General features: G+C 40.9%; 3 protein-coding genes across 8 annotated transcripts in view; 2 read left to right on the forward strand and 1 right to left on the reverse strand.

Moving 5' to 3' along the window:
- The window catches only part of LOC109416537 (nyctalopin), a 705,340-nt gene that overhangs the window by 536,075 nt on the left and 143,228 nt on the right, over positions 1-26,037 (forward strand). The gene's annotated exons all lie outside the window — the stretch shown is intronic.
- Positions 1-26,037, reverse strand: part of LOC134287745 (uncharacterized) — a 104,637-nt gene that overhangs the window by 43,989 nt on the left and 34,611 nt on the right. The gene's annotated exons all lie outside the window — the stretch shown is intronic.
- On the forward strand, positions 16,529-17,387 carry LOC109416536 (serine protease snake-like). Its single transcript, XM_062855076.1, has 2 exons — positions 16,529-16,730; positions 16,805-17,387. Exons 1-2 carry the CDS (start codon positions 16,622-16,624, stop codon positions 17,275-17,277), a joined length of 582 nt encoding a protein of 193 aa, XP_062711060.1. The 5' UTR covers positions 16,529-16,621; the 3' UTR covers positions 17,278-17,387.

Here is a 26,037-nt window from a genome sequence, read left to right on the forward strand (position 1 = left end):
GGGGTTTCAAGGGAGTTTTTGTGGGGTGGGGGGAGGGGTGTGTTGGTGTTCGTTTGTCAGAGGCGTTTCCAAGCGTTTCAGGGCATTTCAGGAGGTTTCAGGGGGCTTTTAGGGGGCTTAATATGCTCTCAAATGAACTTCACGGGAGTTTCAGAGGCGTTCCCAAGCGTTTCAAGGTGTATCAGGGCATTTCAGGAGGTTCCAGTGGTATTTGGGGGGGGGGGGGAGTGGGCAGTGCGCTTCACATGGATTTCGTTTGTGTTTCAGATGTGTTTCAAGGCGTTTCAGTAAGTTCCAGAGATTTCAGGGGGTTTCACAGAGGTTGATGTGAGTTTCACGGAGGTTTCATGGCAGTTTCAGAGTCGTTTCAAAGCGTTTCAAGGTGTTTCAATGCGTTTCAGGACGTTTCATGGTCTTTCAGGAGGTTACAGGGGTCTAAAGGTGTTTTCAGAAGGTCGTAGCTGAATTTGACGGAGGTTTAATATGGATTTTAGAGGCACTTCCAAAGGTACATTTTAATGCGTTTCAGCTTAAGCTAAGGGGAGCTACAGGGGGGCTTAAGGGGGCTTCCGAGGCTCGCAGGTGAATTTCACAGAGATTTCATGGGGGTTTCAGAGGCGTTTCAAAGCGTTTCAATTCGTTTCAGGGCAATTCAAAAGGTTTCCGATGAATTTGAGGGGGCTTAAGAGGCTCGTAGGTGAATTTCACGGATGTTTCGTGAGGGTTTCAGAGGCTTATCAGGGTATTTCAGAGCGTTTGAGGAGGTTTCACAGGGACTTCAAAGGCTCTCAAGTGAATTTCACAGAAGTTTTAAAGAAATTTAAAAGGCATTTCAAAGCGTTTCAAGGCGTTTTAGAGCGTTTTAATGCGTTTCAGGGCGTCCCAGGAGGTTTAAAGAGAGTTTTAGGGAGCTTCAGCGGCTCGCAGGTGAATTTCACGGAGGTTTCACAGGGATTTAAGAGGCGTTTCAAGGCGTTTCAGGGCGGTTTAATGCGTTTCAGAGCGTTTTAGGAGGTTTAGGGGACCATAAGGGGGCTTCAGAGGCTCGCAAGTGAATTTCACGAAGGTATCATGGGGGTTTCAGAGGCGTTCAAAGCGTTTCAAGGCATTTTCAATGCGTTTCAGGGTGTACAGGGCATTTCAGAAGGTTTCACAGGGGTTTTAGGGGGCTTCAAAGGCTCTCAGGTGAATTTCACGGAGGTTTCATAGGGGTTTCGGAGGCGTTTCAAAGCGTTTCAAGGCGTTCCTTGGAGTTATTGGACACCTAGTTCTTCGAACTCAAAACTTGATAGATCATAGTTACCTGAGGTTGTATGAGTATGAACCTTAGTCGTAAATCTCTTAGAGACAACCAAATACGTTAGTAGATCCGATGACCTATACTCAATGAAGTTCTTGGAGATCCTCAAGCTGACAATGAACTCAGTACTAAATAGCACATAGCTACATGAGGCTGTATAAGCATAAATTTCATTCATAATGCCGCAATAGATCACTGATTACACTTGTAGATCAGATGGCCTTAACTCCAGGGAGTTTTCGGATATTCCTATTCAATCATAGAACCCACCGCTTGATATACCATGACCATGCCTGAGGCTGCGTGAGTATAAACCTCATTCTTAATGCTCTTAGATACAACTAGTAGGTTTCGTAGATTCGATGACCTATACTCAAGGGAGTTCTTGGAGAACCTTAAAGAATCATTGGTAGATCCGATGACCAATACGCAAGGAAATTCTTGGAGATCCTCAAACTGGCAACAAACTCACCACCTGACAACACATAGCAACATGAGGCTGTGTAAGCATAAATTCCATTCATAATGCTCCAATAGATCACTGATTACGCTCATAGATCAGATGGTCTACACAGATAAAAATAATGAAGTTTACATTTCATGTAAACTTAATTTAAGTCATGTAAACTTCTAGTTATGATGGTTTACATGATATATCATGTAAATTTATGTAATATGTCATGTAAAAACTCTGAGTCATGCTGAAATACATGACATATAATGGAAGTTTACACGATTTTTCATGAGATTTACATGATATATCATGTAAACTTCTGTGAAATCCCACGCTCCAATCATGTGCATTATATGTCACAGAAATTTACACTATCTTTTCGATCTGTGTAAACTCCAGGGAGATCTCGGATGCTCTTAAACTTTTAACTCTAAAAAAACCTTCGTAAACGTTCCTTAACTCGTAAATTTGTTTTTTTTTTCGTAAACCAACTTTATCTGTAATCCTGAGTACATACTCCAACTGCTCTAAACACAATCAAATTCTATTTAGGTAACGTTACCTAAATGGAGGGACTTAAATAGATTTTACCTAAATGGATCCTACCTAAATGGAGGTTTCAGTGTATTTCAAGCTCACTTTCTGTAAAAAAGTGATACTGAATCAAATCTGGTAGCATATAATGTGTTCTCAAAATTTTTAGTCAACTGAATTACCCTTAAAATCATACAAAAGATTGGAACCCTGTCGAATAGATGCAAAGTTCTCGAGTGCCTAATTTAATCTTTTACTTTGAAAATTGAAAAAAAAATTGAGAAAATTGCACCTTACTCATACTTATGACTACCATTAAAAAAATGTATTCCAGAAATTTTTCATAGTTTCAATTTGATACTTTCCATGATAAAAGATTGAAGTTTTGTTGAAAATTGAGAAAATTATTGTTATAGAGAGCCAAGTCACATCCAATTACAAAACCCTTACCCCTTTTCAAAATTTCAATATTTTGAGTACAAACTCGGAAACTTTTCTATAAACAAAGCCAGAAAGCATATAAATTCATATGCTGAAGAATTGATTTAGGCTAGAAAAAAGTTTTAGATAGTTTTAAGAAGCGTGAATATTTATTATATTCAAATATCTAATATTTAACAATTATAAATGTTTGCGACTCATATATTCAGTTCACAATTTCTTTGACAGAACATGTATAATTAATTAACACAAAAATTTTATAATAAAATGATGCCTATTATTTGAAGAATTTTCAATAAAATACTGGCAGTTTCGGTGCCAACTTTTCTCTAAACGATAAAATTCGAAAAAAAAGACTAAGATCAAGAGAATGAAATATTTCTGATGATCAAATTTGCAGATAGAATGTCGCAAATTTCCTTAAAGTTCTTCAGATAATAATTCGGCCAGATGGAATTCATCCAAATGGCGTTCTAGATCAATGGTACAGCTACGACACTCTGTGAAAATAAAAAGAACACATAAATATATAAAAAATTGGTTCATTCAAAGATAATGGGCAATTCTCGCTGAGACCGGCCCACTATTTACAACTTGTCTTCAAAAATGTTAGTTAAAGCCACAACAATTTTTGCAGACCCCGCGATTTTGGTGAAATGGTGGCTCATTTAAACCGTTATAACTCGAAAGTTCCTTTTAAAACCACCTCAAAACGAATTGTTGTCGAAAAGAGGAAAGATAGAGCTTCTATTTACAATAATAAAAAGTTGGGTCGGCCATATTGATTTTGGCCGCCATCTTGGATTTTTATACCCAAACATTTTTTTCACCATGATGGCAACCACCGATTTTCAAAATTTTTGCATCAATTGAAAGCTGAGACATTGATACATTTATATGAAAAAATTAGAGATGTCTTTTTCTTCTTTCAAGGGGTCTGCAAAAATTGTTGTGGCTTTAACTAACGGGGGTCCATCAATTTGAGTAACCGAATGCATTTTCCTTACTTATTCAGCGAGGACTTTCAGAAAATCGGCATCTTAAACACTTATGAAGGCAAGGTGTAAATAGTGGGCCGGTCTCAGCGAGAGTTACCCTAATGTTACGCGCAACCCTGGTGGTTAGTTAAGAGAAGAGTGTAGAGACAATTGAATTATTGTCAACCACATATGCTCGAGGCATGACACGTGCCAATAAATTTTTACTGAAAGTTACAAACACCGGGTTCAAAAAAAAATCTTGATAGAATCTCTCCTGACAAATGTAAACATCCTGTGTTTAATCCACTAGACCTGCTCAATGTTGCATAATTCAACTAAGCTTGATCGTCTCAGAAGAATTTCTACGAAACATCAATCCCCTTGTACCTACCATCTGCAAGTCAAACGTAAAAATGTCGTAATAATGTCCCCCTATTCGGATCGAGTGCAATGAAACTACGAGCAAAATTCTAACCGGGCCGGGGCCAGCACCTACCGGAAATGAATTTTCGATCTGTTGAAAATGCCATCCGTGCTCGTTCCCTTCGTTCGGGAAATAATATTATTATTTGTCATCATTCATGTCATCATCTTGTCATGACATATGTATGCGCTGCACCGAAGGGGAATGGTAACAAACTATGCACCTCCATACATAGAAGCACAGATCAGGAAAGTAGTTTGCTACTCGTTCGTATCGTTAGAGGTACAGTCCTTGTACCTAGTTTTCAGACTCAGACAGATACGGGAAGGACAGAAGCAAATAAATTGGCTTCCGTAAATGTAGCAACGTGATCCGATTTAAAAACATAAAAGCCTCACCTGGGCAGTACGACGACGGTCACTGTAGACACTACTGGGATCGGATCCCAGAGAAACCGAACGATGACGAACGAGTGACGCGGATGATGGAAGGAATTTTATAACTCGACTGGTCAATTCTCCGACCGAACTCAACCGTAGTAGCTCAGGTACCGGGGTATTAGGGGTTTCTTCTAAACTGATGGGATTTTAAAAGTTGTTCACCGGGGACACATCTGCCCGGATGGACGACGAGTTCTAACCATCCGGAGTCCGATTCCAATAAGGAAGGGGGGTGGGGGTGAGACGGGGCAGATTCCATCAACTTGGGGTGACGACACGTGACAGAGTGCATCCCAATTCAGGTTAGGAAAAGGGGTGGCAGGCTCGGAAAAAAATGTCTGATTGCATTTTTGCTGTCTCCGATTGTGAGATGGTGACAGGCGAAGATGCACAACATTGAGTCATTGGGAGTTATGATGTTCGTTGTCATGCTCGTTTGGGAGTTTATTTGAGAATTCGGGATTGTTAGAAATTCTTTACATGTTCTGAGGTGAGACTGATCCTAAAGAATAGGTTCATTGGACTTTATTTGGGAGGCTTTTGAAAATAAATGGCTTATAAAGCTGAATGCAAGGATATAAAAAAAAAACCCCACAGAGGGTGCTCGGGATCAATTTTCGGTCGATTAAGAAGCTTTTCGTAATAAAATGTTTTTGAGAATTCCGAAATAGCCATTGTCAAAGAAAGCACGAAGTTAATACCAATGAATGCTGAGAAGCTGGCTGTGTTCCAGTTGGGACGCTAAATCAAGGAGGAAGAAGAGGCTTTGCATCTAATACCCACCGCTGACGTAAGACTAAATCATTAGTGAAAATTTTAAACAAGCTTTCGCATTCAAATGCCTATAAACTCGCATTTGCACAGGACGACATGACGACCGTGATAATACAAAAGATGGCGACCGCAAAAAAAAATCAACACTTTTTTTTTAATTACTTAAACTAATTTACAGCTCTATTGTCCACTAGGGCACAGCGTAAGTGATTCCAATTGGAAGCTGTACATACACTTTGTACAGCGCCTAAATGTATTCTATTTTTTTAAATTATACTACATCGAACTGGTTGCCGTTGCGCTGCTTTCACTTTTCTACCCTATCATGGTAGAATGATGAGCACGAGGATGTTGATGTGTGGCTGTTGATTGTTCCTATTTCCAGTCCGATTGGGGGTCCATTATGGGTTGCCGTTCGCCGATGTCCAAGTATCCATTTCAGAAGGTCAGTGTCATCTGCTCTCAGGTGTAAAGAGCAACTGACGAAAGTGTCGGGGCTGGGATCGAACCAATGACCATATGCTTATGAAGCAAACGTGTAGCCTCTTCGCCACGGGCCCCGGCTCCTAAAAATAATCAACACTTGGTGTCACTAGATCAAAAATCTAACATGAAGAGACAATCTACTTGTTACCTTATTAAATGTATCCTAAACTCGTAAAAACTCTAACATTTCTAACTCCTGCGATTTTATGGCTTTTATTGAGTAAGTAGTAGATAATTGAGTGTTATCACAGCATCCAATGCAATATCGTAGACTAAACTTTGTTTCCATGAATAGATGGCAAAGAAAGTGTTTTAAAATGTATGGTGAATAAAAAGAACTCTACGTCGAAGTTTGGTCATAAGACTTCCGATCGCCAGCAACTCACCATACCATGCTGCACATGGATGCACTTCACTAACGCTAATGGTCCTACATAACAGTAATCGTATTTTCCGATTTGGCTAGTTCTGCAGTCGGGTGTGCTCATCGCTGCCTAGATGCACTTTCATCTTGTAACAACGAACGACCCAAAGAGCAAAACTCTCCGATTTCCCAGCAAGTTTTTTCGTTTTTTTTTTTGCCATTCTCATCCGGAAGCTCGTTCAATCTGTTCAGCAGGAGACGATGGCAAATATTCACATGGTGCCAGGTCATTCTGGGTTCCCAAATGGCTTTCAATGACACTATTCATTGCATGCATTGCATACACGCAACTGAAACATTCGACTGTTCTGCTAACGACAACGGCTGTCATCGTTGTCCAATCATCATTAAGAGAGAGCCAGTGAGATTTGAAGTGCATCATTTCCAACATAATCTCAGTTTTATGAAAACATTTTCTGAAAATATTTCTTTTCCGGGCTTTAATAACATCCTGTATAAAATAGAGGTTCCTTAGTGAAGCACAGTTTTTTTTTTTAATTCGAGTTGAACCGTTTAGTTTATGGCAAAAAATGTAACATTGTACAACATTTTCTACTCAAAATGTGAGGTAAACTCCTCGGTTTTGACTATATCTTGAAAAAAAAAACAGAACATTTATTCTCTAATATTAATAATAATAATATAATTTCATTTCGTTTTTGATTTCTTTCAATTAATTTTTATGTTTTTTCGTTTTCTTTTTTTGATTTCTATTCTTATAGTTTACTTCTTTTTGTTATAAATACTTTCTTTTATTTCTATCTTTTTCTATTCTTTTTTTAATTATTAACTGAGAAATACGTTCGAAATCAATTTTCATACTTAGTAGAGGATTAACCCTCTAATACCCAAATTTTTGATTTTGATCTAAATATCATTTTTCGTCATCTAAAATCGATTTAAACATGTTTTGGAAGATGATTCTTTTTAATTCTCGATTTCGTGAATTTCAGTTTTTGATTTTTCTAATTTTTATTTTTGAACATCCCCACACTTTTATATTTTTCCTGAACGCCAATTTGGGGAACGGATTTTTTGAGATGAAAACATTTTGAGATCTTATGATTATTGTTGAAATATTATTATTTTAAATTTTTTTCACATAAAATTTTATTTTACGTGTAATTTTAAGGAAAATAATTTTAGAGTGTATTCGATTCCCCTAAACTATTAAACAAGGATAGAATGATTTGGAAAAAAACTAAAATATGTTAATTGTAGCGATTTAATACAAAATAAACAATAACTTCTAAAAGGTGACTAAAACATCAATTTTTCAATGATTTTCAAAAAATGTAAATACGCTTAAAAATACACCAAAAACCATTTTGAGATATACAAAACAGTCCTAAATATCAGCCAAATATATAAACATTTTGATTTTCCACGTAACAAAAATTACAAAAATGCTCAAACTACACCCCGTCTAAAGGCGGGATTAGGTATTAGAGGGTTAATCAAGGTATCTCCTGATTTTTTCTCGTGATGGAAAATGTTTGTCGCTTTTGAAGAAATCATTTTTGAACAAAATTTCGAAAAACATGGTTTTTGCAAAAATGAAAGTTCACCAGGAAAAAAAATCAAGTGATACATTTTTTTGTCTTTATCAAAGAGATTTTCAGCCCTACGCTGGTTCATCTCCGAGGAGGTGCATTGATCCTTCCTCTACATGTATCCGGAAACCAATTTTGAAATAATTACTCCGTTATTTTATAAAAAAATATATAAAACCCCAAAAAGAGAAAATGCTTCTAGTTGAGCAGCCAATTAGGCTCCGTGAATAGATTACAATACTTCAAGATATTTTACCATAATTGAAAAAAAAACAATCGTCAAATTCAAAAAAAAAATTGTATTCAAGAAGCTAATTTTGAAATATGGGGATTTCTTCTATTATCGTACAAATGGGTTCGAAGGTTCTCAGAACTCAATGAAATTTGTTTCACAGATGGGGTTCACACATATATGAACGAAAACTAAATTGAAAAAAAATCAGGATCGCCTAATTTTCCGGAAAATTCCAGTGCAAAACAAACATTTTCCACAGACACCACCTACTTTGAAAAATAATAACTCTAGAACGAAGCATCGTGGACACATTTTTTTGTGAAATTATAAGAAAATTTTCTCAGCTGTAGAAAAAAAAATACAAAATGAAAATTGTTTTCCAAAAAATTTTCCACTGTTGAGGAAAATTGGTTGAAAAAGTCGGAAGTCAGGAAGTTCGGATTTTTTTTAAATCATTTTTGGAAGGCAAATACATAAGCTATATTCTGTGAAATTATCAAGATGTGTTTTTTTTTCGTTCTTGAGTTATGACCAATTTTGTACAAATTGTCCAGATGTGCCGTTTTCTTTGAAAAATCATAACGTAAGAACGAAGCATCGTAGACACTGATGGTAAATGGTTGGAAAAGTCGGAAAAAATATTTAGGAAGTCCGAAAAAAATATTTAAATAATAAAACATTTTTGGAAGGTTATTACATAAGCTATATTCTGTGAAATTTTCAAGATGTGTTTTTTTCGTTCTTGAGGAATGACCAATTATTATTTTTCTTGTGTTATAAATTAGGCTGGAGTAATCCACTCACAATTTCATGCGCCAAAGGTTGTGTTGGGGAGAGGTAAAGTAAGGCAATCTTTCGCCAAAATCAAATACTTTTGAATGTTCAAGATTCTTAACGCCTTAAAGCTGGCTGTCATTCAAACAGAAACATCAGATACTTTAAAAATAAAAAAAAAAAATAAAAGTTCGGTTTTCTATACTTTTACCCATTAAGGCGAAACTGGAAGCATTTCCTCACTTTCTAGTTTTTGATTTTTTATTAAATAACGAAGCAATATTTTCAAAATCGGTTTTCGTACACGGTTAGAGGAAGGATCAAGGTATCTCCTGATTTTTTTTTTTTCAGGTGGAAAATATTTTAAATTTTAAAGGAAACCATTTTTGAATAAAATTTTAATAAAATATGGTTTTTGAAAAATTGGAAAAAGTTTCACACCTCAAAAAATTTCAGGAGTTAGCTCTATCCTTCCTCTAACTGTGTATGAAAACCGATTTTGAAAATATTGCTTCGTTATTTAATAAAAAATCAAAAACCAAAAAAAATAGAAAATGCGTCCAGTTTCGCCTTAAGGGAAAAAATAAAAAATGGAAAACCACTCATATCATTTTTTTGTGATATTTAACACGTCATTTAGAGTTTTGAACAAAATGAATACAATGAAAGAAGCGGGTCGAAATCTTGTGAAAATTATCTTGTACAATAAAGGAACAGTCCTATACATGGTGTACCATGTTAAGACTAGCGTTATTTATGGGGAGGGCCACTGAAAAAAAACCGCATATTCTGTCTAGTAAAGGCAAGCATGTAAAAAACATGTAAAAAGGAAGCTCCCTATTCCATGAATTCCTCCTCATCGTTAACATATATAAACCCAACAATACTCAACGTTACTAATTAAGTTATTTTATTTTGTTTCAGGTACGTACAATATCTTCAGCGCGATGATAACAGCTCAGTCTTAAAGGTATTCCCATACACACAAATCGCTTAAATACAGTTTTGTCGTTTTGACCGCCCTTTCGCCCACCGTGGTTTCTCGGCACTTTCGCACCCCAGTGACAGTGCAGTCCCACGTACCTTTTTTTCTAAGCTCTTGTCCTTTATAGCTATAGCATTTACATTGATTTGAATAAAAACAGCAAATCAATTAAACGCTGAGGACTGTTCTAAATGTCAGTCCAGAAAAAATAAAATAAAATTGCTTAATAAGACGAAGACCACACAACTAACAGAGATTTGATTTTTTCTTGTACGTGCTTTTACTTTTTCATGACAAAAAAGGACAATTTGCATAATCAGATGACAGTTAAGAGATTTTTTTAAAATTGAAAAAAAAAATGTTGGAGCAGTTTTCGGAAATATTTTAGATAATTCATGCGACTATAAGTAGTGTATCGGAAATTAGTTCAAAATGATCATCACAGCCTTAAAAATGATTTATTCGAAATATAAATAATTTTATTTTTGAAGATATGTACTGTATAAAATCTAGAAAAAAGAAATGGCAGTTCTGATTTTCTAAAAATAATCATTAATCTAGGATTTTCATCTCAAAGATCAAACACAGGTTATGAAAAAAATGGACACCTCCTAAAAGTTTTTAATCGAAAAATTTTAGGAAAATATTGGATTTGTTTTGGGCAATTACAGTCGGGTCTCCTATTAAAAGCTACCATCCAGTTTACACCCACCGCATATTCCAGGCTGTCCTCCAGCCAATTTAGTTCATTTTTTGTATGTGATGAGTAGTCTATAGTAAGCTCTAACTGCACTTAAAAAAATTAGCTGGATTGGATATAAGACAGCTGAGAAATAGCGGTAGGCGTAAAGTGGGTGGTTACGTTTAATAGGAGACTCGACTGTACATTCTTTTCCAGATACATGAAGGTAAATATTTCCATTTTTTAAATTTGGTATGATGGACAAAAAAGTTATTTTTGTTTAAAAAAAAGTCGGATTTTTTAAGTCGTAGAAATGCCATGCTATTAAAAATTGTTTTCCAGATTTTAAGAAGATAGGCATAATGTGCAATAAATTGCTTTTTGGAAAAATTAAGTGCTACCGTTTCCGAGATACAGCAATTTTATTATAAAATTTACTGAAAATAATCAACCTTTGATTGTTTTCGAAGAGTCTGTATCACTTGGAATTGATTTTGTTAGGGGTAATTCAATATTACTAATTAAAATGTGAGTTAAAACGTTAAAAAATATGGACAAAATACAGTGACCCCACACCGATGAATCACCTTAATTTTGTACACTATTTATGAATCACCATGCTGATCAAATGAGTGATCCACAAACTGTGGTCATTTTTGCCGATTCATATATTGTGGGGTCACTGTATTACAAATTAACAAAAAAAACACAAACTAAAAGCAATTGAGGGGCCCAGACGCAAAATAGTAGCATTCGATTTTGTGCTAAGCATATCACAAAATTCTTCAGATTCCAAGCTATTAGGAACTTTTTTTAAGTTTATTTCTACGATGTTTAGAAAAATCACAATAAATCGGGAAAAATTGGCCAGATTTTCAAACTCCATACATTTTGTATGGAATGAAAAGCTAGTGAAGAATATTACACCTCATCAAATTTTTGTCACCTATACCCCATTGCTTCTAACGCCCTCAATTATTTCACGAAATGTTAAACTGTGTTGTCCAAAATTTTTCCATCTTGATCCATAGTGAAATAAACTGCATTATAGGATACTGCAAGCACCTGATCTATATAACCTTCCCTTTGTTTGACAGTTCAGCGAGCTCTATCGAAAAACATTTTTTTCGCCGGATCACCGCCAAAAACTAAGTCCAGGTAAAGAGCTCGAATAATTTTAGTATTTGAGGAGAAACTTCAAAGCATACAAACATGGCTGCCACAGTGACCGTTTTGATCCCCTACTCACGTCTTAAAGAGCACCAATCTTGAAAATTCGTAAACAAATGCTCTCGATTTGGAAAAGATGCCTCTTTTTGTTGCTCAGCCAGGATAAATAAGTGCGGCTTTGTTCGATGCTTCGTTTGTCAGATTTGTGCCTCTAAAGTTTGTATGCAAAATCGCAATGGGATTTATTGATGTTTCACCTTAAGATACTGTAAAATTCCTTCAAAAAAATAAATGTCAGTGTAAATTTTTTTAAAATAATCACTTAACCGGGATTTTAATTAAGAGTATTAAAACTTGCTTTTAAATTTTTGCACACCTTAAGAAAAGGAATTGTAAAAAATATGCGATATTGTTCCAAATTGTTTGTTTAATTTATTTTTTTTTTGCTTCAAGTTTTATTTGCTACAAGTTTTTGAAAACCTGAAAAAACTTTTCAAATTAGCATTTTGTGCAAATTTGTGTTTTGTGATGTGTTTTCATTCAGCTCTATTATGAACAATACTAAACATTTTCCAAATTTCTTCAGGCTGTTCTAAGAAGATCAATGAAGCTTAAAGATAGAGCATCCTAAACATTTTCAACTACTTTCCGATACACTCTTTAGTCGCATCAATTGTCAAATCATTGCCCACGACAGCGTTATATATTTTTTTAGAATTTTCAATGAGAATTTTCAATTGAGAAAAAATAGTTAGAATAATTTGACCATGCTGGGCTTCTTGGCCAATTTTAAGGCTGAAAGTCAGCTTTCAACAGAAAAATAATAAAAAAAAGTCAAAGGGAAAGCTTTTTGAAAAATTGAAATTATATGACATCTAGCACAGATAAGCGATGAATATTATTCTCAGTGTTTTTTTTTCAAATATTCTACAGACACTCCGAAAACATTTCAATCCATCGAGTTATAATTTTTTGAAGAAGGAAATTAAGGTTTTTCCTTACGCCCATTTTGAAAGTATCATCAAACGATCAAAAACGATCAAATCTGACTATACATGTCAATGGTTGCTACTCCGTTATTGATCTGAGCTGGTACCAATTGCACTGAGATCCAAATGAATAAGGGCTGGGACACTCCACTTATTCTCACAGTGCAATTCTAGCAGCTCATACATTTTGGATTAATACCGGCGCCGGCCACGTCCTTATAGTCAGTTGGGAAGGGAAAGGAATGTTAGAGTGTGCTGGTTGTTGCTACTAAAGACCGAGATCACCTCTGCATCCCCACATCCAGCACGGACTGGGGTATTTGTTAGACGGAAAGGATAGGAGATCTGGGAGTCACCGTTGGGTCGGTGATGCGATCCATGGATAGGGAGTTATTTATAGTGTTCGTAAGATGATAGATTGTGTGGTGAATGAGGTGAATAAGGTCAAGCGGCACAGCACGCTTTGGTTGCATAACTTGTAGGCGTTATATACACTGTGCAGTGAGTGGAAATTGGAAGGGAGGGAAACGACTTTTTTCCAATTCGTTTCTGGTTCTAGCGATGGCTATGAACATATGAATATACATGAGTTGTATATGTAGAGAAGAGAGAGAGAGATAAAGTGGATAGAAAGATACAAAGTAGGATGAAAAGGGACGGGCCAGGGATTGAACCCATGACCTTCTGCATACGAATCAGGAGCCGGTGCCACTAGACCACCAAGCCCGTCTAGTATGGTGAGGAAAATGGTGTCAAATGTGTTGAAACAAAGGTAAATAAAGCACGAAATCCAATGCATGAAACGTAATTATTTTTCAAAATTTTATATTGAAAAAAATCCGAGTCAAAAAATGACATTTTTTTGTGATTTGGGATGGAAATGCCCTTTAATTTCCTACTAGAGCATTCCTGCATAACCAGAATTTTTGCATTTATTCCTTAAGAAATTCCTCACTTTCTTCAATAAAAAATATGTATAGTAAAATAAATTGACGTGGAAATCCCAAAAAAATAAAAAATAAATTGCCGTCGCTATTAATGAGATGGTTTAAAGTTCATACCGATGGATTCCCCAGGCAATAAAAAGCGTTTACACTAGTTTACAAAATAAAACGAAAGTCGTGAACTTCTGTCAACGACCAAAATTTTTGAAGCACAATTTAGTACTGATTTCGAAACCGTGCTTCAAAAATTTTTAAGTAGAGTACTTTTTGAGTTTTAGTTCAATATCGAATTTTACAACTTTTAAAAATATGGAATTTACTAAAATTCAAATATCTTGCGTTTTGTTCAACCAATTTCAAATCTTTTTCCATAAATTAAAAGCTGAATACAATACCATTCGATCATCTGAATGCAGGTTTTGCGTCAGATTGATGAAATTCAAGATATTGGCGAGTTTTAGGGACGATCCAACCTTAAATTTTAGCCAAATTTCCAAAAATATATGAAGAAATGTTTTTTTTTTTTTCAATAAGAAAAAAACAATCTAAAAATTTTTTCTCAACGTTTATTTGACATATCATATGTAAGCGAGTTACAGTAAAAAAATCAGCTCAATCGTAGCATTGATTACGGAGCATGAGATGTGTGAACTGAGCGACATTACTTAAAAATAGAACAAAAATCGATTTCAAATCATCAACCTTGTGACACCAAAAATTTTTAAGTAGAGTACTTTTTGAGTTTTAGTTCAATATCGAATTTTACAACTTTTAAAAATATGGAATTTACTAAAATTCAAATATCTTGCGTTTTGTTCAACCAATTTCAAATCTATTTCCATAAATTAAAAGCTGAATACAATACCATTCGATCATCTGAATGCAGGTTTTGCGTCAGATTGATGAAATTCAAGATATTGGCGAGTTTTAGGGACGATCCAACCTTAAATTTTAGCCAAATTTCCAAAAATATATGAAGAAATGTTTTTTTTTTTCAATAAGAAAAAAACAATCTAAAAATTTTTTCTCAACGTTTATTTGACATATCATATGTAAGCGAGTTACAGTAAAAAAATCAGCTCAATCGTAGCATTGATTACGGAGCATGAGATGTGTGAACTGAGCGACGTTACTTAAAAATAGAACAAAAATCGATTTCAAATCATCAACCTTGTATGGAAAGTCGAAGAAAATTCCGCTCTACTGTAAATTTTTCCTTCGCGTTTTCGAACTCAGGGCATGATTCTACACCAAAAATGATCATCAGCTTACCGAGTTCAAAAATGCTGTAAACTAGTGTTATTATACACAAAGATGAGATAACGTAATTATAGAACCTCAAATGATAGCAAGCGGTTCAATTAATTCGTTTCGATTCTTCAAGACATAACTCTTATTATTGTCTTAATTAGTGGGGTTTGATTAAGTTCCACATGCTTGCTAACATGCAAAATATTTGCTTTATATTTGCAAGCAGAATGGAAATACAACAAAACACAACCACACCTTATCAGTAGTCGTTTCAAATAATCGAAGCAAGACGTTGCGGCCACACCGACTGTGACATAACACTACTGTGGGATCGCTACAATGTTCATTATCTGCCGTGTTCATACTAGTATTAATTTCAGATGATTTAACCTTCTCTATAGTGAATTTCCGAAAGTCGTGATACTTGGTAGAGTTTTGATTCATCGAAAATAATTAGATCCGTATTTTCCTTCTATCGTCATTAGAGCATCGGAGTGTCTAGTTCCATAATAGAATGGCCCTAAAAACCAAAATTATCAAAAAAAAAAAAAAAAGAAAAATCATAATTATTGAGCTGGTTGGCCGATATACATTTTTGGATTGAAAGATATTGGGTTTCAGTTTTCAGGAAAATACATTGAAAAGGCTAATTTTTGTTTAGGTGCACCCTGTTTTTATACTGTTATCTAAAAATTAAAAAAAAGTGTGGTATGACATATCAGAAAATCAAGTTATGTTTGTTTTTAATTTTTGAGAAATAATTGTTCACAGGGACCCCTCTAGATATTTCCATTGAGGTTTCTTCAGGAATGCTTGCCGGAATTATCAAAGGCATTCTTCCTGTGATTCCTTCAGAAATTACTCCTGCGATCCCTTCAGAGACTTCCCCATGGATTTCTCCAGAACACTTCTACTAATTGTTTCAGGGATATCTCTTAATCTTCCTTTGTTCAAGAAACTTCTCTTAGGATTCCTCTAGACATTTCTTAGGTATTTACTCTAGTAATTCCTGTAGAGATTCGTCAAGCAATTTCTCCTCGGCCTTCATTAGATATTTCTACTATAGTATCTACCGGAAAACTTCTAGGATTCGCCTAGGATTTTTTCCTAGGATTCCTTCAGGAATTCTTGCTGGGATTTTTCAAGAAGTTCTCCGGCGATCCCTCAAGGATTTCCCTCTGAGATTTTATCCGGGGGTTCCTGCAGTAACTCCTATTGATCTTCCTCCAGGAGCTCCAGCTAGAATTTCTCAAGCAATTTCCGCTATGGTTCTTACAGGTTCGACCAAGGATTCCTCTAAAGCTTTCTGCTGGCATACTTGCTGAGATTCTTCCTGCGATTTACTTGGACTTCTTGGACTCATCCAAGAATTCCTTTTCGTATTCCTACAGATATTTCTTCAATAAACTTTTCTCAGGACTCTTTCAGGAGTTCCTGAATAGCGTTTCTCTAGAAATTTTTGTAGAGATTCTTCCAGCAATTTCTCCCAAAATTTCTCTAGATATTCCTTTTTTGATACTTTCCGGAATCATTCTAGGGATTCCCCTTGGAATTCTCGCAGGAATCCTGAAACCGCCTAATATAACATTGTCTTCGAAAACGAGACAACGGACGTTACTGGGTTAGAAAGTCACCACCGCTGCTAGGTGAATTGATTTTATTCCAATTCCTGCCACACAGCACTTGTGAAGCTGTTCATCGACCATCCATGAATAATGTACTTTTTCATAAGAAGAGGTTGTAACCGATCTTTCTAGGTTTATTCATTTCTGTTCGCCACCATGATCACCTCGCTTCCAGTTGTTCAACTGCTAGCAATTGTTTCGGTCATCGGCCGTGGTACGGCTTCCGTGGTTCGAAGAGATGCTACACGCCGCTTGGCTGACATTAGTGAGTAATATTTCATTGGAAATTCTACCCAGAATCAATAACAAGGATCGCTATACATCCGCCCACGCTTCCAGAATGTAAGGAATACAGTGAGCTTGCAAAATCCACCTACATCTATTGCTCTCCGGACGACTGGAAAACGCTAGATTTTCCTCATCAGGCCACTCTGGGGCGCAAACAACTGAATTACCCCTACAAATTTGAGGTTGGATGCGGTGGAAGTCTAATCAGCGAGTGGTTCGTATTGACGGCGGCGCACTGCGTGATTGTCCAGGGCAAGCCTGCGCCAAATGTAGTTCGACTGGGTGCCGTTGATCACGAAGATCCGGTGTGCAACTGTGAGGCAGACTTCAGCATAGAACGCAGTATAAAACATCCAGATTATAAAGCGAAACTTCCTTTTCCTGACATTGCGCTGGTAAAGCTAAAGGAAACGGTTGAGTTCACCTTAAACTACAGACCAGCTTGTTTGTGGTCGTCGATGAATTTGAACTTTAATTCGGTCTTTGCAACCGGATTTGGCGCCACGCAATTCGTCGGTGAGTAAATGATTCTACAAATGTGTTCAACATCATATCAATAGCAGATTCGTCTTTCCCAGACAAAACGTCCAGCGTGTTAAACATGGTTGAGTTACATGTATTGCAACCCGACGTATGTGTTAAACAGTTTGCACCCAAACTTAATGAGAGTTATATCAATGAGCAGTTATGCATAGGAGCGCTGGAAAAAGGTGACACATGTTCAGGAGATTCCGGGGGACCTGTGCAAGTGATTCGTCAAAACAGAGGGTGCTTATGGTACGTTGTCGGTTTGACCTCTAAGGGATGCAGTTGTGGAAAAAAGAACACCCCTGCCATATACACCCGTGTAGCCAAATATATAGATTGGATCGAAAAAGAGGTCTGGGGAAATGAGACTAATGTTCTAAAGACTAATCGTTGATAAAATAAAATCGGAAAATCTGGAAAATTTCCTGACTGTTTTCGGCAATATTTGCGCAAGCGATTCCAAACCTGCCAAACTAATAAAACACTGCCTTCAAATCAGCATATCCAAGAACAAAGTACTGAGTTCAGCTGTGCAAATGTCGAGATCGAAAAAGTCGAACAACTGGAACAACCATGGTTTTGTATCAAACATACCTACAAATAATATATAATTAACAATAAATCATCGAAAAACCAAATTGTTTTTTTTTCTCCGGCAGTACAACAACAAACAGTCTGACAAAAGCAAGAAACCCTGAATGATTCTCTGGGGAAATCTCTGAAGAAATCCTTGGAGGAATTCCCGGAGGAATCCCTGGATGAATTCCCAGAGGAATCCCTGGGGGAATTCCTGGAGGTATGCTTAAAGGAATCCTTGGAAGAATTTCTGGAGAAATCCCTGGAGGAATTTCTGGAGGAATCCCTGGAGAAGTCCCTGGCGGAATTCCTGGAGGAATCTCTAAAGGAAATTCTGGAGGAATCCCTGGAGGAATCCGCGGACGAATCCCTGGATTAATTCCTGAAGAAATTCCTGGAGGAATTCCCGGAGGAATCCTTGAAGGAATTCCTGGAGGAATCCTTGAAGGAATTCCTGGAGGAATCCTTGAAGGAATTCCTGGAGGAATCCTTGAAGGAGTTCCTGGAGGAATTCCTAGAGGAATTCCTGGAAGAATTTCTGCAGGAACCACCGGAGGAATTTCTGGAGGAATCCCTGGAGCAATTCCGGTAGAAATTCCGGGAGGAATTCCTGGAGGAATTCTTGGAGGAATTCCGAGAGGAATCCCCGGAGGAAATCCTGGAGGAAATCCGGGAGGAATTCCGGGAGGAAATCCTGGAGGAATTCCTGGAGCAATTTATGGAGGAATTCCGGGAGAAATTCCTAAAGGAATTCCTGGAGGACATTTTGGAGGAATTCCTGGAGGAAATCCTGGATGAATTCCGGGAGGAAATCCTGGAGGGATTCCGGGAGAAAATCCTGAAGGAATTCCTGGCGGAACTCCTGGCGGAATTCCTGGAGATATTCCGGGAGAATTAACTGGAGGAATTCCTGGAGAAATTCCGGGAGAAATTCCTGGAGGAATTCCGGGAGAAATTCCTGGAGGAATTCCGAGAGAAATTCCTGCAGGAATTCCTGGAGGAATTTTTGAAGGAATTCCTGGAGGAATCCCCAGAGGAATTCCTGGAGGAATTCCTGGAAGAATTCCTGGAGGGATTCCTGGAGGAATCCCTGAAGGAAATCCTGGAGGAATCCCTGAAAGTAATCCTGGAGGAATCCCTGGATTGATTCCTGTAGGAATCTCAGAACGTTTTCCTGGAGGAATACATACCTGGATGAATTCCTGAAGGAATCCTTGGTGGAATTCCTGGAAGCATCCCTGGAGGAATTTCTGAAGGAATCTCTGGCGGTATTCCAGGAGGGATTCATTGAGAAATCCCAGGAAGAATTCCTGGAGGCGTTCCTAGATTATTTCCTGGAGAAATCCCTGGAGAACTCCTTGGAGGAACTCCTGGAAGCATCCCTGGAGGAATTCCTAGATTCATCCACGGATGAATTCTCGGAGGAATCCCAGAAGGAAATCCTGGAGGAATCCTTGGAGGAATTCCTGGAGGATTTATTGAAATCCCTGACGGAATTCTTGGAGTTACCCATGGAAGAATCCCCGGACGAATCCTTGGTGGGAAATTCCTGCAGGAACCCTTGAAGGAATCCCTAGAGGAATCTCTGAAGGAATCCCTGGAGGAAACTTTGGATAAACTCTTGATGGAATTCTTGGAGAAATCCATGGAGGAATCCGTGGAGGAATTCCTCGAGGAATCCCTGGAGGAATTCCTGGAGGAATTCCTGAAGGAATCCCCGGAGGAATTCCTGAAGGAATCCCCAGAAGAATTCCTGAAGGAATCCCCGGAGGAATTCCTGATGGAATCCCCGGAGGAATTCCTGATGGAATCCCCGGAGGAATTCCTGAAGGAATCCCCGGAGGAATTCCTGAAGGAATCCCCGGAGGAATTCCTGAAGGAATCCCCGGAGGAATTCTTGAAGGACTCCCTGGAGGAATTCCTGAAGGACTCCCTGGAGGAATTCCTGAAGAATTGCCTGGAGGAATTCCTGAAGGATTCCCAGTAGGAATCCTTGAAGGAATCCCCGGAGGAATTCCTGAAGGACTCCCTGGAGGAATTCCTGAAGGAATCCTTGGAGGAATTCCTGAAGGAATCCCCGGAGGAAATTCTGAAGGAATCTCCGGAGGAATTCCTGAAGAAATCCTCGGAGGAATTCCTGAAGGAATCCCCGGAGGAATTCCTGAAGGAATCCGCGGAGGAATTCCTGAAGAATTGCCTGGAGGAATTCCTGAAGGATTCCCAGTAGGAATTCCTGAAGGAATCCCCGGAGGAATTCCTGAAGGACTCCCTGGAGGAATTCCTGAAGGATTCCTTGGAGGAATTCCTGAAGGAATCCCCGGAGGAATTCCTGAAGGAATCCCCGAGGAATACCTGAAGGAATCCCCGGAGGAATCCCTGAAAAAATCCCTGGAGGATTTCCTGAAGGAATCCCCGGAGGAATTCCTGAAGGAATCCCCGGAGAAATTCCTGAAGGAATCCCCGGAGAAATTCCTGAAGGAATCCCCGGAGAAATTCCTGAAGGAATCCCCGGAGAAATCCCTGAAGGAATCCCCGGAGAAATTCCTGAAGGAATCCCCGGAGGAATTCCTGAAGGAATCCCCGGAGGAATTCCTGAAGGAATCCTTGGAGGAATTTCTGAAGGAATCCCCGAAGGAATTTCTGAAGGAATCCCCGGAGGAATTCCTGAAGGATTCCCTGTAGGAATCCTTGAAGGAATCCCCGGAGGAATTCTTGAAGGATTCCTTGGAGGAATTCCTGGAGGAATCCCCGGAGGAATTCCTGGAGGAATCCCCGGAGGAATTCCTGGAGGAATCCCCGGAGGAATTCCTGGAGGAATCCCCGGAGGAATTCCTGGAGGAATCCCCGGAGGAATTCCTGGAGGAATCCCCGGAGGAATTCCAGGAGGAATCCCCGGAGGAATTCCTGGAGGAATCCCCGGAGGAATTCCTGGAGGAATCCCCGGAGGAATTCCTGGAGGAATCCCCGGAGGAATTCCTGGAGGAATCCCCGGAGGAATTCCTGGAGGAATCCCCGGAGGAATTCCTGAAGGAATCCCCGGAGGAATTCCTGAAGGAATCCCCGGAGGAATTCCTGGAGGAATCCCCGGAGGAATTCCTGGAGGAATCCTCGGAGGAATTCCTGAAGGAATCCCCGGAGGAATTCCTGAAGGAATCCCCGGAGGAATTCCTGAAGGAATCCCCGGAGGAATTCCTGAAGGAATCCCCGGAGGAATTCCTGAAGGAATCCCCGGAAGAATTCCTGAAGGAATCCCCGGAGGAATTCCTGAAGGAATCCCTGGAGGAATTCCTGAAGAATTGCCTGAAGGAATTCCTGAAGGATTCCCAGTAGGAATCCTTGAAGGAATCCCCGGAGGAATTCCTGAAGGACTCCCTGGAGGAATTCCTGAAGGATTCCTTGGAGGAATTCCTGAAGGAATCCCCGGAGGAATTTCTGAAGGAATCTCCGGAGGAATTCCTGAAGAAATCCTCGGAGGAATTCCTGAAGGAATCCCCGGAGGAATTCCTGAAGGAATCCGCGGAGGAATTCCTGAAGAATTGCCTGAAAGAATTCCTGAAGGATTCCCAGTAGGAATTCCTGAAGGAATCCCCGGAGGAATTCCTGAAGGACTCCCTGGAGGAATTCCTGAAGGATTCCTTGGAGGAATTCCTGAAGGAATCCCCGGAGGAATTCCTGAAGGAATCCCCGAGGAATACCTGAAGGAATCCCCGGAGGAATCCCTGAAAAAATCCCTGGAGGATTTCCTAAAGGAATCCCCGGAGGAATTCCTGGAGGAATCCCCGGAGGAATTCCTGGAGGAATCCCCGGAGGAATTCCTGGAGGAATCCCCGGAGGAATTCCTGAAGGAATCCCCGGAGGAATTCCTGGAGGAATCCTCGGAGGAATTCCTGAAGGAATCCCCGGAGGAATTCCTGAAGGAATCCCCGGAGGAATTCCTGAAGGAATCCCCGGAGGAATTCCTGAAGGAATCCCCGGAGGAATTCCTGAAGGAATCCCCGGAGGAATTCCTGGAGGAATCCCCGGAGGAATTCCTGAAGGAATCCCCGGAGGAATTCCTGAAGGAATCCCCGGAGGAATTCCTGAAGGAATCCCCGGAGGAATTCCTGAAGGAAACCCCGGAGGAATTCCTGAAGGAATCCCCGGAGGAATTCCTGAAGGAATCCCCGGAGGAATTCCTGAAGGAATCCCCGGAGGAATTCCTGAAGGAATCCCCGGAGGAATTCCTGAAGGAATCCCCGGAGGAATTCCTGAAGGAATCCCCGGAGGAATTCTTGAAGGACTCCCTGGAGGAATTCCTGAAGGACTCCCTGGAGGAATTCCTGAAGAATTGCCTGGAGGAATTCCTGAAGGATTCCCAGTAGGAATCCTTGAAGGAATCCCCGGAGGAATTCCTGAAGGACTCCCTGGAGGAATTCCTGAAGGATTCCTTGGAGGAATTCCTGAAGGAATCCCCGGAGGAATTTCTGAAGGAATCTCCGGAGGAATTCCTGAAGAAATCCTCGGAGGAATTCCTGAAGGAATCCCCGGAGGAATTCCTGAAGGAATCCGCGGAGGAATTCCTGAAGAATTGCCTGGAGGAATTCCTGAAGGATTCCCAGTAGGAATTCCTGAAGGAATCCCCGGAGGAATTCCTGAAGGACTCCCTGGAGGAATTCCTGAAGGATTCCTTGGAGGAATTCCTGAAGGAATCCCCGGAGGAATTCCTGAAGGAATCCCCGAGGAATACCTGAAGGAATCCCCGGAGGAATCCCTGAAAAAATCCCTGGAGGATTTCCTGAAGGAATCCCCGGAGGAATTCCTGAAGGAATCCCCGGAGAAATTCCTGAAGGAATCCCCGGAGAAATTCCTGAAGGAATCCCCGGAGAAATTCCTGAAGGAATCCCCGGAGAAATTCCTGAAGGAATCCCCGGAGGAATTCCTGAAGGAATCCCCGGAGGAATTCCTGAAGGAATCCTTGGAGGAATTTCTGAAGGAATCCCCGAAGGAATTTCTGAAGGAATCCCCGAAGGAATTCCTGAAAGATTCCCTGTAGGAATCCTTGAAGGAATCCCCGGAGGAATTCTTGAAGGATTCCTTGGAGGAATTCCTGGAGGAATCCCTGGAGGAATTCCTGGAGGAATCCCCGGAGGAATTCCTGGAGGAATCCCCGGAGGAATTCCTGGAGGAATCCCCGGAGGAATTCCTGGAGGAATCCCCGGAGGAATTCCTGGAGGAATCCCCGGAGGAATTCCTGGAGGAATCCCCGGAGGAATTCCTGGAGGAATCCCCGGAGGAATTCCTGGAGGAATCCCCGGAGGAATTCCTGGAGGATTCCCCGGAGGAATTCCTGGAGGAATCCCCGGAGGAATTCCTGGAGGAATCCCCGGAGGAATTCCTGAAGGAATCCCCGGAGGAATTCCTGGAGGAATCCTCGGAGGAATCCCTGGAGGAATCCTCGGAGGAATTCCTGAAGGAATCCCCGGAGGAATTCCTGAAGGAATCCCCGGAGGAATTCCTGAATGAATCCCCGGAGGAATTCCTGAAGGAATCCCCGGAGGAATTCCTGAAGGAATCCCCGGAGGAATTCCTGAAGGAATCCCCGGAGGAATTCCTGAAGGAATCCCCGGAGGAATTCCTGAAGGAATCCCCGGAGGAATTCCTGAAGGAATCCCCGGAGGAATTCCTGAAGGAATCCCCGGAGGAATTCCTGAAGGAATCCCCGGAGGAATTCCTGAAGGAATCCCCGGAGGAATTCCTGAAGGAAACCCCGGAGGAATTCCTGAAGGAATCCCCAGAGGAATTCCTGAAGGAATCCCCGGAGGAATTCCTGAAGGAATCCCCAGAGGAATTCCTGAAGGAATCCCCGGAGGAATTCCTGAAGGAATCCCCGGAGGAATTCCTGAAGGAATCCCCGGAGGAATTCCTGATGGAATCCCCGGAGGAATTCCTGATGGAATCCCCGGAGGAATTCCTGAAGGAATCCCCGGAGGAATTCCTGAAGGAATCCCCGGAGGAATTCCTGAAGGAATCCCCGGAGGAATTCCTGAAGGAATCCCCGGAGGAATTCCTGAAGGAATCCCCAGAAGAATTCCTGAAGGAATCCCCGGAGGAATTCCTGATGGAATCCCCGGAGGAATTCCTGATGGAATCCCCGGAGGAATTCCTGAAGGAATCCCCGGAGGAATTCCTGAAGGAATCCCCGGAGGAATTCCTGAAGGAATCCCCGGAGGTATTCCTGAAGGAATCCCCGGAGGAATTCCTGAAGGAATCCCCGGAGGAATTCCTGAAGGAATCCCCGGAGGAATTCCTGAAGGAATCCCCGGAGGAATTCCTGAAGGAATCCCCGGAGGAATTCTTGAAGGACTCCCTGGAGGAATTCCTGAAGGACTCCCTGGAGGAATTCCTGAAGAATTGCCTGGAGGAATTCCTGAAGGATTCCCAGTAGGAATCCTTGAAAGAATCCCCGGAGGAATTCCTGAAGGACTCCCTGGAGGAATTCCTGAAGGATTCCTTGGAGGAATTCCTGAAGGAATCCCCGGAGGAATTTCTGAAGGAATCTCCGGAGGAATTTCTGAAGGAATCTCCGGAGGAATTCCTGAAGAAATCCTCGGAGGAATTCCTGAAGGAATCCCCGGAGGAATTCCTGAAGGAATCCGCGGAGGAATTCCTGAAGAATTGCCTGGAGGAATTCCTGAAGGATTCCCAGTAGGAATTCCTGAAGGAATCCCCGGAGGAATTCCTGAAGGACTCCCTGGAGGAATTCCTGAAGGATTCCTTGGAGGAATTCCTGAAGGAATCCCCGGAGGAATTCCTGAAGGAATCCCCGAGGAATACCTGAAGGAATCCCCGGAGGAATCCCTGAAAAAATCCCTGGAGGATTTCCTGAAGGAATCCCCGGAGGAATTCCTGAAGGAATCCCCGGAGAAATTCCTGAAGGAATCCCCGGAGAAATTCCTGAAGGAATCCCCGGAGAAATTCCTGAAGGAATCCACGGAGAAATTCCTGAAGGAATCCCCGGAGGAATTCCTGAAGGAATCCCCGGAGGAATTCCTGAAGGAATCCTTGGAGGAATTTCTGAAGGAATCCCCGATGGAATTTCTGAAGGAATCCCCGGAGGAATTCCTGAAAGATTCCCTGTAGGAATCCTTGAAGGAATCCCCGGAGGAATTCTTGAAGGATTCCTTGGAGGAATTCCTGGAGGAATCCCCGGAGGAATTCCTGGAGGAATCCCCGGAGGAATTCCTGGAGGAATCCCCGGAGGAATTCCTGGAGGAATCCCCGGAGGAATTCCTGGAGGAATCCCCGGAGGAATTCCTGGAGGAATCCCCGGAGGAATTCCTGGAGGAATCCCCGGAGGAATTCCTGGAGGAATCCCCGGAGGAATTCCTGGAGGAATCCCCGGAGGAATTCCTGGAGGAATCCCCGGAGGAATTCCTGAAGGAATCCCCGGAGGAATTCCTCGAGGAATCCTCGGAGGAATTCCTGAAGGAATCCCCGGAGGAATTCCTGAAGGAATCCCCGGAGGAATTCCTGAAGGAATCCCCGGAGGAATTCCTGAAGGAATCCCCGGAGGAATTCCTGAAGGAAACCCCGGAGGAATTCCTGAAGGAATCCCCGGAGGAATTCCTGAAGGAATCCCCGGAGGAATTCCTGAAGGAATCCCCGGAGGAATTCCTGAAGGAATCCCCGGAGGAATTCCTGAAGGAATCCCCGGAGGAATTCCTGAAGGAATCCCCGGAGGAATTCCTGAAGGAATCCCCGGAGGAATTCCTGAAGGAATCCCCAGAGGAATTCCTGAAGGAATCCCCGGAGGAATTCCTGAAGGAATCCCCGGAGGAATTCCTGAAGGAATCCCCGGAGGAATTCCTGAAGGAATCCCCGGAGGAATTCCTGAAGGAATCCCCGGAGGAATTCCTGAAGGAATCCCCGGAGGAATTCCTGAAGGAATCCCCGGAGGAATTCCTGAAGGAATCCCCGGAGGAATTCCTGAAGGAATCCCCGGAGGAATTCCTGAAGGAATCCCCGGAGGAATTCCTGAAGGAATCCCCGGAGGAATTCCTGAAGGAATCCCCGGAGGAATTCCTGAAGGAATCCCCGGAGGAATTCCTGAAGGAATCCCCGGAGGAATTCCTGAAGGAATCCCCGGAGGAATTCCTGAAGGAATCTCCGGAGGAATTCCTGAAGGAATCCCCGGAGGAATT

The sequence above is a fragment of the Aedes albopictus genome, chromosome 2 (genome assembly GCF_035046485.1).
Source record: "Aedes albopictus strain Foshan chromosome 2, AalbF5, whole genome shotgun sequence".
NCBI lineage: Eukaryota > Metazoa > Arthropoda > Insecta > Diptera > Culicidae > Aedes > Aedes albopictus.